Source organism: Crocodylus siamensis, chromosome 2 (genome assembly GCF_052110815.1).
Source record: "Crocodylus siamensis isolate JL-2025a chromosome 2, ASM5211081v1, whole genome shotgun sequence".
Taxonomy (NCBI): Eukaryota; Metazoa; Chordata; order Crocodylia; family Crocodylidae; genus Crocodylus; species Crocodylus siamensis.
In genome coordinates, this window is record NC_143396.1 from 184,007,118 (window position 1) to 184,023,123 (window position 16,006).

The following is a 16,006-nucleotide window of genomic DNA, read 5'->3' on the forward strand; positions in this document are numbered from 1 at the left end:
CCCCGTGCTGGGTACATGTCCTTACTGTCTCCACCCAAGCACCCTGATCCCAGACGCAGCTCAGTTTGCATCCCAAGAACTAGCACGTGACGGACAAGCGCCTTGTCAAGGACGGCCTGAGATTCTTGGGGGTGGGGCATCTGCTGCAGTAGAGGGAGGAGGGGGTTAGTGCGAGGTGCGCATGCGTACCTCTGGCTTTGATTCACTGCAGGGAACCCTTCTTAGCTCGGGTGTTCGGTGTACACCCGACCCTGATTCGGGCGGGAGAAGAGCTGCCTCAGTGACTGTCTTCGGTGCAGGGTGCGCATGCGTGCACTTGGTAGCCACTCAGGGAACTGGCCTCGGCGTGAGGTACGCATGCGCACGCCTGGCCTGGACTCTGGCTGACGGAACCCTGCCTCGGCTCGAATCCGCACATCCGGCAGTGACGCGTGCAGGCGAGTTACGCTAAGAGTGGGGAGGTGGCTCAGGCTGCGGGCGGTAGGGGGTGCTGTGCGGCGCGGCTGGGCCTCCGGCGGCAGCTTTTGTTCACTTTCTGCCGCCCAGTGCTGCGTGCGCAGCGGGGCCCGGCCTGAGAATGGACCGCAACCCGTCACCGCCGTCCAGCGAGGCGGAGGATGAGGAGGCCTCGGGTGACGCCGTGGGGGACACCGTGTACAGCAAGCACTGGCTCTTCAGCGTCCTCACGAAGCTCATCGAGGTGCGTGCGGGGGGCTTCCTCAGGCCGGGGCGTTCGGTAGGAGATGCGCATGCGCGTACCCGGCAGTGACCGAGGGGGACCTGCCTCCGCGCGGGGGCTCGGTGTAGCGGTAACGGGGGCGGGGCCAGAGTGGCAGTGGAACCCCCGAGGATTCCAGCCGGGAAGGGTGCTGCCACGTGGGGGTCGCTTGCAGCCAGGAAAGGCTCAGGAAAGGCTCAGTGGCTTCCAACTGGGAAGGGGTGGGGGGTGGTGTCCTCTGGGGACCATGGGGTCCTGTGAAGGGTGCACCAGGAAGGGTGAGGATGATTGGCCCATAAGGGTGGGCTCAGGTTCTGGGTGTAGGGAGTTATTGGGGCTAGCCCATTGGGATGCTGAATTTCAGCAGGAGTTTAGCTACAGCAGGCATGGCTTTAACTCTAGATGGGATGGCCCTGTGGACAGTATCTCTGATATCCCTGGGTTAAAGGATTTGGGATCAAGCATTCCCTGCCAGCTGTCCAGTTGGGCATACCTGGAGCATTAAGCTCCAGTTGTGTCTTCAAAGACCCTCTGCAAGGAATCAGTTGGTTCATGACATGGGGCAGCACTCCATTGACAAAAGGGGTAAGGGAGGTACCTTGAGGTGATATCAGGAGGCGCTACTTCAGGGTCAGGGCGGCTAGGATCTGGAACCAACTTCCAAGAGAGGTGGTGCTGGCTCCTACCCTGGGGGTGTTTAAGAGGAGGTTGGATGAACATTTTGCTGGGGTCGTTTGACCCCAGTATGATTTCCTGCCATGGCAGGGGGTCGGACTAGATGATCTACTCAGGTCCCTTCCGACCCTAGAAACTATGAAACTATGAAAACAGTTGAAATTCACTGCTCTAGTAGTTTTCCATAGTTGACTAGTGAAAACTAAGAGCTGGTTTTGCCCAGGAGGTGCCTTGAGTCTAAAAAAGTTGAGAACCATTGTGGTAATACCTCCTATCAAGGAGAAGCTGATCAGCAGAGAATCCCACTTATTAAACCTGTTCAGCGGGGAAAAAGCGAGGCAGGATGAAAGCAAGGCAGGATGAGATGAAAAGCTTGCTGATCTTGTAAAGCAAGCCTCTTCTGGCAAAGCAGGGAGTGATTTAAAAGTACTGAATGCTTCTGTGAGTTTTGTGAGTGCTTGAGAAGAATATGTTTAGTCACTTGTGTTTTTTTTCTCTACCTGAAATCGTGATTTTTTTTTTCTAACTCCTTGCATTTTTTCACTGTAGCTCAGTAATTCTAGCCTCATTTTCTTTCCTGTACTTAATAGGTTATTAGCCCTGAAAAGAGTGACTTGAACTTGAGCAATGAGGAGATACAGACAGAGCTAGAGGAAGAAATGGAGAATGACATATGTAAAGTATGGGATATGTCCATGGATGAGGTATGTGAAGCAGTCTTATCTAGTGAAATGTTGAAAGTAACTGTATAGTTAAGAATTTTTTGGCGATTTTGGCCTTTTGTTCAATGTTCTTAATTTAAATGGTTCTGAAAGAGGATTGGTAATATTAGGTCTTGTTTACATTGCAAAATTCTGCCAACTTACTGTATGTCGTATGGAAAAAAATCATACCTTGTAGTGGATGTAGCTGTGCCAGTGAAATACCAAGTTTGGAGGTAGCTGTGCTAGCAAAAGAAGGCTTTTGTTGTTCAGAGAGCTGTTACTCTTCTGGCAACAGAGCTGCATCTGCCCCAGAGAGTTTACTAATGTGCCTGCTGCTGTAGTTAGAGCAGCAGTAGCTCTGTAGTGTGGAACAGAGGTGTCAAACTCACTCTGGGCACCTGGCTGGCTCCAGACTGTTGGGCTCCTCCCAAGCTGGATCTGCAGAACTACTGGCAGCTGTGACCTTTGCTGCACAGCTCTTGTGCCCCCCTAAATTTTGTAGCAGGCCCTGTCCTCTGCACACCCCCTTGTTACTTCCAGCAGCCCAGTGGTCAAGATGGAATGGCTCTGTGGACCATATCTTTGACATCTCTAGGGTAGAGGATTCAGAATCAAGCATTCTCTGCCAGCCATCCGATTTGGATGTCATTGCTCTTTTTCTATTCTAGCTGACAGTTTCTCCTGACACCCTAAAGCAGGTAGTAATTTGTCATGAAAAAGATTAATGATGGTACCATGTATACTTTAAATACTAGGATTAAAATAGCAAGAATTTTTCCTGCACTCTAAACTAATTGCTAGGTCATGTGGAAGAGTTTCCAGTTTGATGTCAGTTGCTGGTACCAAGTTGTTTTCTGAAGGTAGGGAACAGAGCTGTGTGTGTGTGTGGTCAGGAACAGGGCTCTCGGACTACTTATGGAACAGGATCTGCCATCTGGTGCTCATTGGTTCAGAATTTTGTGGGATAAATGACACCATATTGGAAGCCTCTGTATTTTCATATGACTTATTAGAGTTCATATGTCAACTAATACGGAAATTAATTCTTTTGTAAATCTTAGAACTGTATAATGGTCGTTTACAATTTCAGTTTTTTAATCTCTAGCGATTACATCTCTACCCTTTTTAATACCATACTAATCTATAGTTAACAATCATGCTTGTTGCTATTAAATTGTATTATGGTTGATGAATTAACCATGCCTATGTAGTCTAATAAAACACTTTTTAAAAATTTTGTGATGTCTTAAGTTTCCAAGAACTGAAACGTTAGCAAATTCTTAAATAAAGAAAAGTGCTCTCTGTTTGTTTAGATTTTTTCTAAATAAACAACTTGGAAGATGAGTCCTTTACTTCCAAATAGGGAATTAATTTTCTGGTTTAATGAGGTGGAAAAAAGAAGAGAAGATTTCTACTACTTTCTTTTCTGGCCTTCTCTGATTAAGTCCTAATAGAAAATCTCTTTCCTTGTTACCTTTTTATCTGACTGTTATGGCATTGGTTGAATTCTTACTACTTAACGCTTTTGCCCCAAGCAAAATGAAAACATCAGTAGTGAACCAAACGGAATATTCGTGACTTGTGTAAGATGTTAATCAATGAATGAAATTCCACAAAGATGGATAAGGATGGTGTAGTAAGTGGGCATCACATTAGTGTACACATTTACTTCTATTATTAACTGTTCTTGACAGCCCAACGAGAATAGGCAGTCAATTTGGCTGTTGCAGTGAATCTGACAACTTCTTGACTTAGCCTGATTTCCATGGGAAAGGTTTGATAAAATGTGTAAAAAATGTATTTTAAAAAAGAGCAACAGTTATATTTACTTATCAAGAATAAATATGTTTTCTCCTGCAGGGTGTTGCTTTATTTCTTCAAGAGTTTAATGCCCCTGATATATTTATGGGAGTGTTTGCCAAGTCAAAGTGTCCTAGACTCACTGTAAGTATAAGTTATTGGAAAGCCTTGCTTATTTACCAGCAGTAGCAGATAGTTTGGGGTGGGTGCATGTAAAATGTCTCAGTCCTCTGTGTTCTATTTTTGTATGAATTTTGGGGCTTCTAAAATTCACTAAATCCAATTTTAAAATGTTATTTATGTACACTGGTGTAAAAAATAAGCATGGGATCTCTTACAGAGACTTCGGTGCGGATGCGTACCATTGTCAGTGAAAGAATAGCTTTGCTTCAAGCCCAAAAACAGGGCATGTTTTACTTGATAACTTCATCTTGGCACTGATTTAAAATTGGTAAGGATTATGTTTATGACCACTGTTGCAAGATTAGTCCTTAAAACACATCATAAATAAAATAAAGTTTTAGCTTGGCTGCTTTTCCCTGTTCAGAAATTAAAACTAGGATTTTCAGCTGCTCTCACTGAAGTTATTGGAAATATTACTATAGACATAAAACTTTTGAAAGCATAATAGTTAATTATTTACACACTGGGTTTACATTCTCTGGTAACTATGACATTCCCTTCTGTCTCTAACAATTTGATATGGTGACTGTTACATTAAATGTAACAAACATGAATATGTTAGTTAAGATGACTCTTTAATGTGTTATTTTGTTAGCTAAGGCTAGAATCCAAATTACCTTACTGAAAATTTGAAATGCCCATGGCATTCATTACTAGTGCTGGCCACTTGCAAAATTGTTTTAATACTTGCATTGTTCCATTCGTAGAGTTGTAGGTTCTTTTGGTCTGAAATTCCAAATAATATCTGTTGTATTTATTTTTTAAATCTTTGTAAGCAATAGTTTGTTTTGTTTTTTTTTCATATGGGAAGGCAAATGTGTTCCAACATGGCATTTGTGTCCATCAATGGGTATTGAACATGCTAGACTTGGGCATGGGGAAGTGGCGCATGGCGACACAGGGTGCTGGATGGTGGCAGCAGCCGTTTCCTGTGCCACAGCTTTTAGGGAGGGAAGAAAAGTTTGGGACCCACTTTTAAGTTGCTGGCCGCCAGGGGGTCACGATGTCAAAATGTTTGAGAACCCCCGCTTCATACCAAGGTGTTGAAAGAGAAATTACGAGCTGTAGTGCTGCTTTTGCTTAACGCTGCTCTTCTTTGTTTTCACAGGAAATCTGTGTGGGAATATTGGGTAATATGGCCTGTTTCCAAGATATCTGCATGTCTATTAGTAAAGATGAGAATCTTGGGTAGGTGTGTGTGTACAACACCAGCATGCATTAAGTATTGGTTGAAAGCTTTTTGAATAATAACTTTTGGATTAAGTATAAAAGTCTAGTCTCAGTAGCCATATTTCTTTTTATTCAGTTTTTTTATATAAAAGTAATTTTACTGAGTTTCTTTTATGTTAACTCCACTACTTTTCTTAATTCATGTTAATTTATATAAAGAGGAAGAAAAACTTTCTTTTTATCTGCTGCACCTTTCCAGCCAATGTTCAAGCATTACATCAGATGAGTTAGTTACTACTGTAACAGTGTTGGAGATGGTACTCTCTGGAAAGTCTTTTAAGTTATTGCAACAAAACAGGACAGCCAGCATAGTAAAGTGAGGAACTGTTCATTACGCATCAGTCTCCTCTCAGATCATAAGCACTACCATTTGCATTGACAAAAGCTCAGGAATGCATTTGTTTATGAATGTTTTGGGAATTGCAAGTATAAATCCTTGAACAAATGGAAGTTCTAACTTTTATTTTAATCAAGCTGCTCATATGAAAAAAACAATTTGAACATAACCCTAGAACAGGAGTCTGCAACATTAGCTGGAATGACCCAGTTGAGGTTGGAGATGGCAGGGCCTTAGGACCCAGCCACTACCACTTTTCCCAGCTGTCATAGCACCACAGAAGTACCCCTTTGCCAGATGCTGTGCTGCAGTCAGATGGCATGGGTTAGGCAGAGTACCCTTTCCACCAAAGCCAGTTCTGTCCAACTATAGCACAGTGCGATGGGAGCCCTGCTGCTGGAGCCCCCGCTGCCAAATTGAGCAATGGCTCAGAGAGTCCCTCACCACTGAATGCTTCTGAAGCCACAGCATAGGTTGCCAACCCGTGCCTATTTATTTTCTCTTAATAAAAAAAGTTCATTAAGCTTGCTTTTCAACTTCTGTTTACAGACAAGTTTTACTGCAGCGTTTATGTGATTCAGATTCTCCTACTCTGCTGGAAACAAGCAGGTAAGTCATCTTAAAGAATATTGACTATTAAGAGTATGACATGTATAATGGCTGTAAAGAAAACTTGTGAGAGTGGGCTCATTTGTATTTTTGTTTCCCCTTCTCAGTTCTACAGTGTCCCTGGACTTCATTCAACAAGGGCTAAATGTTTATCTGTTACCAATAAATCCAAAACAACTGGTGTTACATTTGTGCTTAATTTGCTAAACCTACAATTCTTCTCTAGGTTATTATTAACTTGCCTCTCCCAACCAGATGTGGCTAATATCTGGGTTGAAAGAATTCGGGAAAACCCCTCTGTATATGACTGTATTTGTTTTATCATGTCAAGCTCTACAAATGGTGAGTTGTCAAGGAGTTACTATATCGCTAGTTAAAATACCGTGTTGAAGTATAGCAAAGACTCGAGTGGTTTTGACTCGGAAGTGGGGTTACAGTTTTGATAATGTAAACGTCATGAGTTAAGAGAAGACCTGTATACAGTGAGTCTGCTCTTGCAGGGTACATACACCTTTGGTGGTAAAGCAAGATTTTAAAAAAGTCAATTTTACATTATTGAAATAAGTATAATTAGACCAGGGCAGTTGGTAGAATGATACAATTACTCTGAATCTTAGTTTAATCTTGCATTTGCTTTGTTACATAAATGTGTCAGGCCTCTCTTCTAGCTGAGCCCAACATAGTGAAAAATAAACTTCAGAAAAACAAGACAACTAAGCAGCCGTCTTCCTTATTTTTGTATCGCTTACACTGTTTTAAGCATGTAGCTTAGTTTTCTTCAACATTTCTGAACTAGAAAACATTTTGCCACATTTATCAGAATCTAGGATGGCTCTAAATATAAGACAACCCCCCAGTTGTTAGATTCTGCAGGGGGGCAGGTAGTGCAGGGGCAGGTGATGTGGGAAGGTCAAGCAGCTTGCCCCTTGCTTGTGCCTGCCTGCCCCATCTCTCCCTGAACTCTGCCCTAAGCTAGAGTGGGGACAGTGCCTGCCAGCACTGGAAAAAGGGTAAGGGGGCAGGGAGAGAGGCAGGTGAAGAGCAGAGGCTGCAGGGGGGCAGAGGGTGCTACAAGGGGAAGATGGCAGGGTGCAGAGGCAGTGTGGGGATAGGCAGCAGCTATGGCTCTGGCTGTCTGCCGCCGCTCCCCTTCCCCCACCTCGTACTCAGTTCCAAGATGAGGGGCTCCTTTCCCCGTATTAAATGGGGAGAGAACTTCATCTTGGAACCCAGTAAATATGATATTTTTGTGTTCGCTGCAGTGTGCAAAACTGCAGTGTGCATTTGTCTAGAAATACTAGCATTTCAGCTTTGGGACTCATAAAAATGTTCCTAACTTCTGTTTATTAATAAATAATACTGTTCTGCATTTCTGTTTGAGGTTCTAATTACATGTCTGGTTTCAGTGGGATTAATTTAAGGGGAAATACACTGCCTAGCACGAGTAAGGGTAGCACAGTTAGGTAATCTATAAATATATAGAAATAAATAATGCTGTTATTGATTGTCCTGGTATCAGGATTTGGCCTTTTTAAATTAACTAAATTTTAAAGCACTTTTGTAAAGTAAGGAAGTACTATAGGTCTGCTTTATTAATGTGGCAAGGAAACAGGTAGATATTAACTCCTTTTTCCAGGTTCACAGAGAAAGGAATAGAGTTCAGACCTCTTAAGTCCCCTCAAATACATTTTATCACAAAAGACATATTTCCCCTTTAAAGAGCAGACCCCAATAAATCTATAGTGGATCAATATGTATGAATAAAATATACTAGAACCATAATCCAAATCATGCTTTGTAGGTAGTCCCATGGGTAAGAGTTTTGCATGCTGGCTTTTCATCATTCATAGTGTCAAATTTGATTGATATGTCTCTTTTGTGCAGTTGAACTGCTGGTAAAAGTGGGTGAAGTGGTGGATAAGCTTTTTGATCTAGATGAAGATCTAATGTTAAATTGGATTAAAAATTGCTCTCGTCAGTCAGTGGGTCAGTCTACAGATGATTCCCCAGAAGAACTTCCAGATTTTAAGATTGTGCCTTGTTTACTTGAAGCAGCAAAACAAGTTCGGTACGTGTCCTTTTTCTTTTAGTTCTGGAGACAGAGGAACTTTTTGTTGATTACCTTCTTAGAGCCCAGTTCTGACTTTAGTGGGAGCACTATGTATGAATAACAGTTTGCAAGATTAGTTCTGACATTGGTAGAGTAAACACGCAGTTATTTGTTATTACAAAATCTCTGTTGAACTTGTTGGATGTCACTTGTATCCTAGGGTTTATTAACAGTAATTTTTAAAATTAATATTGCATTTTATTCTTATTAGGAGTATTAACTTCTGTTAGATCTTATTTCCTAATATGGAAGTCATTAATATTGTCTTTGGTTTTTATTTGGTGTAGGTCAGATAGCCCAGAAGGACTGGATGTTTACATGCATATCTTGCAGCTTCTAACCACAGTCGATGAAGGCATTCAGGCTATTGGTAAGACACTTGAATTGCACTGAAATTGGTTTATTTGATTTCTGTGCTGCTTTTCCCAGCAAAGGTGCAAGATAGCTTACAAAAAAAACCACAAAATGATTTGTAGTACAGTAACTTGTAATGCAGGAGAATGAACATGAGAATAAAACAACTTAAAAAGCAAGTGGAGGTAACAAAATTAAGCAGAAACCCCTTAAATTAGAGGTGTCCTGTGTATCCTGTGCTGGAGCCCAGCTGAAGGCATGCAGTGATGGCAGTTCCAGCTCTGGGTGGAGCTGCCACCATTTGCTCTAGGTTGGAGCTGCAGCTGTTGCTCCCTCCACTAGCTCATGTTCTAAGTCAGAGCCTTGTGCTCTTGGCTAGATCCAGCCTGGAACATGAGGTGAGTTTGATACCTCGGCCTTAAATGATATGCCAGCCCAGCCTAGCCGTGTCTGCTAATGTCTTCCCAAATAGGAAGAAAAGGTTATTTGGGTAAATGTGATCCCTTTTATTAGACCAACTAAATAGTTGAAAAAATTCTTTTTTGCAAGGTTTCGGGTACAAACACCCTTCTTTAGGCACAGGGAGAGTGTGCTAGCAATGGAGAAAATAGACTCCCTGTGCCTGAAGAAGGGTGTTTGTACCCAAAAGCTTGTAAGAAAGAGTTTTTCCAACTATTTAGTTGGTCTAATAAAAGATACCACATTTACATAAAGAACCTTGTCTGCCTATGTCCTTAGATCAGCACAGCTACAGGCAACTGCCCAACTAGGAAGGCTTTCCAGTGTTTCCAGAAAATGTCTAGGCTCAGGCTCTGGTGGGTTTCAAGGGAGAGAGTTCCAGAACTGTGGAGTGATTGTTAAGAGCAGTTTTTGCTAACTAGGCATACAAGCACGTGGATGGTGCTTGTTAGAAGGTAGCTCTTGGCTGACCTTAGGGATTGCAAATTAAGTCATTCTGGATGCTTTAATGGAAGAAAAATAATCCTTTACTTAAATATTTTTTTTCTCTTCTCAAGTGCAGTCTCCTGATGGAGGAAAAGAGACTTGGAGTTTGCTTTATGACCTGGTCTGCCATGAACTTTGCCAGCCAGATGATCCACCAATCATTGTTCAAGAACAGAAGACTGTATTGGCCTCTATTTTGTCTGTGTTGTCAGCCATGTTTGCTTCACAAACAGAGCAAGAATATGTCAAGATGAGAAAAAGCAAGTGTCACCTATACTATTATTTACATTACGCAACACTCAGATGGGGATTTTTGGATGCTACAAAGTTAAGAGATTATATATAAAGAGAGAAGTGATACACAATTCAGTTCTAGCTTATTCGTCAGTTTCTCATCACACCTAAGGTTTGGAATGTGAGGTTTCAATTCAGTCTTTCTCCTCTGGTTAAGATGTGAAAAATGAGAATGCAGAGTAGTCTTTTTTTAATGTCAGAGGCCTCTGTTGCAGGTACTTTAAGAGGCGGAGAATTGTACATTTCTATTTTTTCATTTGTTTCATCACTGAGTGTGTTACTGATCAAAACTTAGGCCAACATTTGTATGCTTACGTGACATTTTTGGATTTACTACTTTGCCGTATTTTTAGTGTATCAGCCCCTGTTTCTTAAAAAAAAAAAAAAAGACTGAAAGCCATTTTCAGTGATGTCCAGGTTTCCTTTGCTAGCAAGTCCTAGTTTGTAAAGGTGAGGGGGAGAGGAAACAAGAGGCCATGATCCCTTCCTCCCCTCTCTTTGCAGCTAAGCTGGACTAATAGTGGGATCATCTTTCCCCTGGAAAAGGTTGGTGCAGGTGCTTTGGCTCTGCTATCTGAGGTTTTTGGGAAGAATTGTTCTTGATGTAACTTTACAGCTGTGGAGGTTCTCTGTTGCACTTCCCCATGCCTTGAGGCTATGGATTTGAAGTAAGCAGAGTGTGCAGTTTGATAGAGTGAGATGCCAGCTGCTTATAATCCTCTCTCTTCCTGTGTTACTGCTTAGCAGTTTACAAACCTCTAATTGACAGTCACTGACTGCTAATAAAATAACTTTGTGAAACAATTTGATTATACATACCCCTTGTATTCTTTGTTACAAAATCTGTGTTTTCAATCTGTTAAACTTTGATTTCCTGCTTCTATACATTAGATATGCCTCTGATTGGCAGCCTGATTCGTGTCTTACAATACATGGAGGACTGCGGAAAGAGGTCTTTAGATAATTCAAAAGAATCCAAGCCAGATGAGACTGAAAAGTCAGGACTAACTCAGGAAGACTTCCATTTGAAAATTTTGAAGGATATCTGTTGTGAATTACTTTCTAACATGCTTCAAGAATTGACTAAGGTAAGAGCCATTCTAGGAGGAATTTATATATAGTAGGAGAAGACAAAACCTTATTTTTCAAGGGGAGTTTTCCTTTGTTCGGTTTTCCCTGTTCATTTACAATGAGAACTACATACTAGAGGCCTAGTTGCATGAGCTCTTGATTAAGGAATTGATTGGTGCAACAGCAACCTGTGACACTTGGATAGGGACCTTCACAGCTATTGGTCTGTTTCTAGAGCTCTGGGTGGCCAGCCTTTTAAGACGGGTATGATAAAAGTTAAGCCCCACCCTTTCCCTCAGTGCTGCTCTTGAGGGAGCAGGCCAACCAGAAGAATACCTTAGTGCCAGAATAGATGTGTGAGGGGAGCTGGGCTCAAGTCTGTGGCTGCAGCTGCATGTAGCAGAATGTGGTAGGGGAAGGACATTACTGCAAGAGGAGGTAGTGTCAGGTTTTATGAGCGAGGGTAACCTTTCCCTATTTCTGCATCCACCACAGTTTTTTATAGTGAGGATTCAAAGACCTGAATTCAGGAGTGGTTAACTTAGTTTTTGGTAGTGATACCTGTCACTTCTTTTCGGCAGCATCCTGCCCTCACTCTGCTCCCTACCTTATTCTGGTGCCTCCCTTTCCTGTGTGCCTAGAGCTTGTGCGCCACACATAGATGCTGCCTGTGTCACTTGTCCTGCAGGCCTGTCACCTGTGGTCTATACCAGTGGTCTCCAAACTTTTTTGATCGCGCATCCCATCAGTAAAAAAAAAAATTTTTTTACACGCACCCCCAATATATGCATATTTATATAAATATACATCTAAATAGAAGTTCTAATATTTTCTTCCCGCATCCCAATGGATTTTGCGCGCACCCCACTTTGGAGGCCACTGTTCTGTGGAATGACTTTTCCTAGTCTGTTCTTGATTGCCATCTGAAAAGTATTCTTGATATACATTTTCTTATCCTGTATATAAAGTGTCACTTCCGCATTTTTTTTGACCAAGAGTTACTTAGCTGTGACAGTATTCAGGCTGTGAAACCACTTTCCTACCCTTTGCATTCAGTTTTGTTTCCGTTGTTGCCTCTGGACGTCAAGTTCTGTTACTTGTTCAGCGTGTTTTACCTGCTGTGCAACACAGTGTTGCATGTGGCTTTATGTATGTGATGGTGAGTTTTTGTTCAACTATTATGAAATATTAGTTAATTTTTTTGTGCGTACTTTCTTTGTGTTCTAGGAAAATATATTAGAGGGACTAAACCAGGGGCATCTCAATGAACAGAAATGTTCCTGTGCATTTAAAAATCTATTACCTCTGTATTTCACAGCGGTGAGTATACGTAGTCTTCTAACATGGATGACTAATAGTTATAATAAGATGTGGATGAAGGGCAGGATTTCTCTGACACATGATACAGTACTTAATGCAGTGTAAAACAGATCTACATATGTCCCTTTTTCTTTTGGCTCATTTCAGATCAAACTTGGGTTAGATTGTCAGCTGATGTAAATTGGCAGGACTCTATTGAAATTAGTGGATTTCTGCTAATTGACATGAACTGAAGATTTGTTCCATTATGTTTTTTGTAGAATATTTTTAATATACACAGCTTATTAGGTGATTTTTTTTTTTAAAGAAAATAAAAAGTGAATGGCCTGTTCCCTGTCAAACCTTTAAAATATCCACTCTTTCTGATGTAAGCCTAAGTCTTTACTGACATTACACAGGAGTGCATTCCATTGATTGTTCTGTGGAAGCCATTAACAGAATGTTTCACTAAGGTCAATAGCTTTTAGCGGGATTCAGAAAGAGAGTTCAGTGTTCTTGTTATGTGCATTAATGAGCAATTAAAAAAAAAAAAAAAGTCTTGAGGCTAGAACCACTTGAACTTTGGGCTTTGCCTATATTGGTCAACTTTTTAATTTTCGGAGTTTAAAAGGAAACTTATCTTTTGAGGGACAGGTTGTCCCATAGTGATAAGGGCAAGGTCCTTCTGAAATAGCATTGGCAAGTCATTGATACTATACTGGACTAGATTGGTCTTTGATTTGATCCAGTATGCTCCATCTGAGGGTGGTTATACAGTGTATCCTGGTTAACAACAGACTCAGAAATGAATAAAGGCCATGTGTGCGCTTACCTGAACTTGAGGTAAGGAGTGCTTATTAAGTGCAAAATAACCCATCTTAATTACTGGCGTCATTTTCAAAGCTTCTAATAGGTGTGTTTTAATGGTTACTTCCCTTTTGCTGTTTTTGGTGCAAATTATGTATTTAAATAAAGTACAGTAACATTGTATATTGGACACTAGGGCTGAAATATGCCGTGTACTTAAGCGTTTTATTCATTTAATACATAATTGAAAAGATGCTATTTTGAATGTTAGTGGTAAGCAAATATTGGGACCTTTGTTGCAGTGGTATGCAGTTTAAGTGAATTGTGCTTCTGTCTGATTATGCATATAAGTGGACTTGAATGTACTTGTATTTTATTTCAGGTGGAGAGTTTTCACGAAGTGTTGCGTGAGGCAGATCAGACTCTTGCAGACAATCTAGAAAAATGTTTCCCAAGCCTCAGGCTCCAGACCTAGGAATATGTGTGTAACATTTTCCTCCTATGGGATGAACTTTTTGACTATTTCTTTACATTTGATTTTAGAAATCAAAAAGTCCCTAATGCAGAGGAACAAACCCTCCTTGCCTGCAGTCAATTAAAAAATTGTCCAGGTTACTTTGATTAATCCAGGATTAAGTCAAACTGGGAGGAGGAAGAAAACAAACTCTTATTCAGCTCTGCGTCTTGCAGTCTTGTTTGCTTTGGTGAAGCAAACAAGTAGAACACAAAGTAGAAGTACACTTCTAATAACTCCTGACCCTTTGCTTTTTACCTGTCACTGGAACAAGGAAATATGAATGTTTCAAAATGGTTCTGGTGTTTCATAAAATTGCTAGTGTCAGAAGGAGGAAATCTTAAATATTACCCAGCTAAGTGATTTGTCGTTTTTTTCAGGGATCTTAAAAAAGCAGAGTTAAACCACATGATGAATTACTTCAGATTTGTGGTGTCGGAAGAGTGTGCGAGTTGTCACCTGCAGAAATGTTGAAGCCTGAGATTTTCAGTGATATTTGAGGAAGTTTGATAGTATATAGTTGCCATTGAATCACACCTCTCACACTTCTCGAAATCCTCTTAAATGTTAAATGCTTTTATATTTTCATATAGTTTATCTGTAGTGTAGTGCAACTCACATTATCCACTGTATTTAAACATCAGATATGTTTTAACAAGTTCAGCTTGTCTTGTTTCTAAAAACTGGAACTTTTAACAGCTGGCGTTCGTTAGATTGCAGTGTTAAAGAGGGTAGGAGCAAGGTCATGAAGACTAGCTCATTAGTATGCATATATTACCCTGCTGTCCTGATAGCTGTTGGCTTTGAGTATTGTGCTGGTACACATTTTGCTTGCCTTGAGTTACATGTGCAGGTGATAATTTTTAAAGATAGTGTCTTTTTACTATGGCCTTTTCCTCCAAACTTCAGGTTTTCAGAAGTGATGCAAATATATTTTTCCTCAGGCAGTTGACAACATCTTTGTTGTTAGCAAGGAGACCAAGAACCAGAAAAATCTGACTGAAGTCATCCGTTAAAGACTTTGTGTTTCTGGAAATGTTTGTACGTTTTGTTTATTGGGAGCAGTAGGTAACTGTGAATACAGCAACATTGTTTTCATACTACTTTGACAGCTTTTGAATATTTTCTTAAAACTACAGAATTGTAATAAAGGTTGGTTTTTAAAAAAACAAAACAACCCATTGTATTTCTTTATTCTAAGAGTCAGTTTTAATACAGTTTTTCAGAAAATACTGGACATAGGCTGGATACAGACGTTCAGTTTCTCCTGGGAAAGTTGCTGCTCTACCAAGAGAAACCACGAGTGTATAGATGTTAAGGCTTTTTCTTCTGGAGTGAAAATGGCTGCTCCAGGAGAAAAATAACCTGGGAACAACCAGGGTTATATAATTCCATGGAGAGTTTCTCCTGCGAGAGTGAATATACATGCTTCCCTTTTCTCAGGAGAGGACATAGTCCTCCAGCATCCCTTCCACTCCCCCCCGGAAGACAGTGTGTCACTTGCTGGATTGCTGCTCCAGTAGGAGACAAAATGTGCTTCTTGCCCAATCCTTATGTTGTGCTGCAGGGAAACGCAGGCTGATTTATAGGCAGTCTGGGTGAGCCAATCTGACCCTATGCCACTTGTTGCTAGGCAAACTAAGGGGGGTGACAGCATGCAGAGTTGCATGCATGCCCCCATTCCCCACAGCTGCACAGTAAAAGTACAGCAAGCTTTCCACTCTTCTGGGCTTCAGCATTTGACTTTGTGGGTAAGATTTTTCTGCCAGGTAAACAAACCTGGGAGAATTCTCCCAGATTATTTCATAGATATTAGGGCTGAAAGGGACCTCAGAAGATCATCGAGTCCAGCCCCCCGCCTAAAGGGCAGGAAGTCAGCTGGGGTCATAGGATCCCAGGAAGATGAGCATCCAATTTGCTTTTGAATGTGTTCAATGTAGGTTCTTGAACCACCTCTGATGGCAGGCTGTTCCAGACCATGGCGGTTCGGACAGTGAAGAAATTCTTCCTTATGTCCAGCCTGAAACGGTCTCTTGTTTCCCCGAAAATAAGACATACCCATAAAATAAGCCGTAGCAGGATTTCTACGTATTTGCGCAATATAAGCCATACCCCGAAAATAAGACATAGTGATAGGCGTGGCTAAGCGTACCGGCGTGAAGCGGTAAATAAGACGGGCAGCCCTTCTCATTTGCCCCATCGTGACAGCCGGCCCGGTGTGAGGTCCGCGTCCCGACTTTGACCGCGGCCGCCCCCGCCCCCGCGCGGCCATGCTGTGGGAGCGCGTGCGGCGCCTGTCCGTGGAGCTGGACTGCCCGGCCGAGGCCTCGCCCCCGGCCCCGCCCGCGCTCCCTTG

General features: G+C 41.7%; 1 protein-coding gene across 1 annotated transcript; it reads left to right on the forward strand.

Annotated features, from left to right (window-relative positions):
- Positions 1 to 228: 228 nt before the first annotated feature.
- Positions 229 to 14,818, forward strand: SAAL1 (serum amyloid A like 1). The gene is made up of 12 exons (XM_090032559.1): positions 229 to 700; positions 1,984 to 2,097; positions 3,958 to 4,041; positions 5,189 to 5,268; positions 6,197 to 6,256; positions 6,483 to 6,598; positions 8,141 to 8,324; positions 8,654 to 8,736; positions 9,737 to 9,925; positions 10,851 to 11,047; positions 12,258 to 12,350; positions 13,519 to 14,818. The coding sequence occupies exons 1-12, from the start codon at positions 578 to 580 to the stop codon at positions 13,609 to 13,611; spliced, it is 1,416 nt and encodes a 471-aa protein (XP_089888685.1). The 5' UTR covers positions 229 to 577; the 3' UTR covers positions 13,612 to 14,818.
- Positions 14,819 to 16,006: the final 1,188 nt, after the last annotated feature.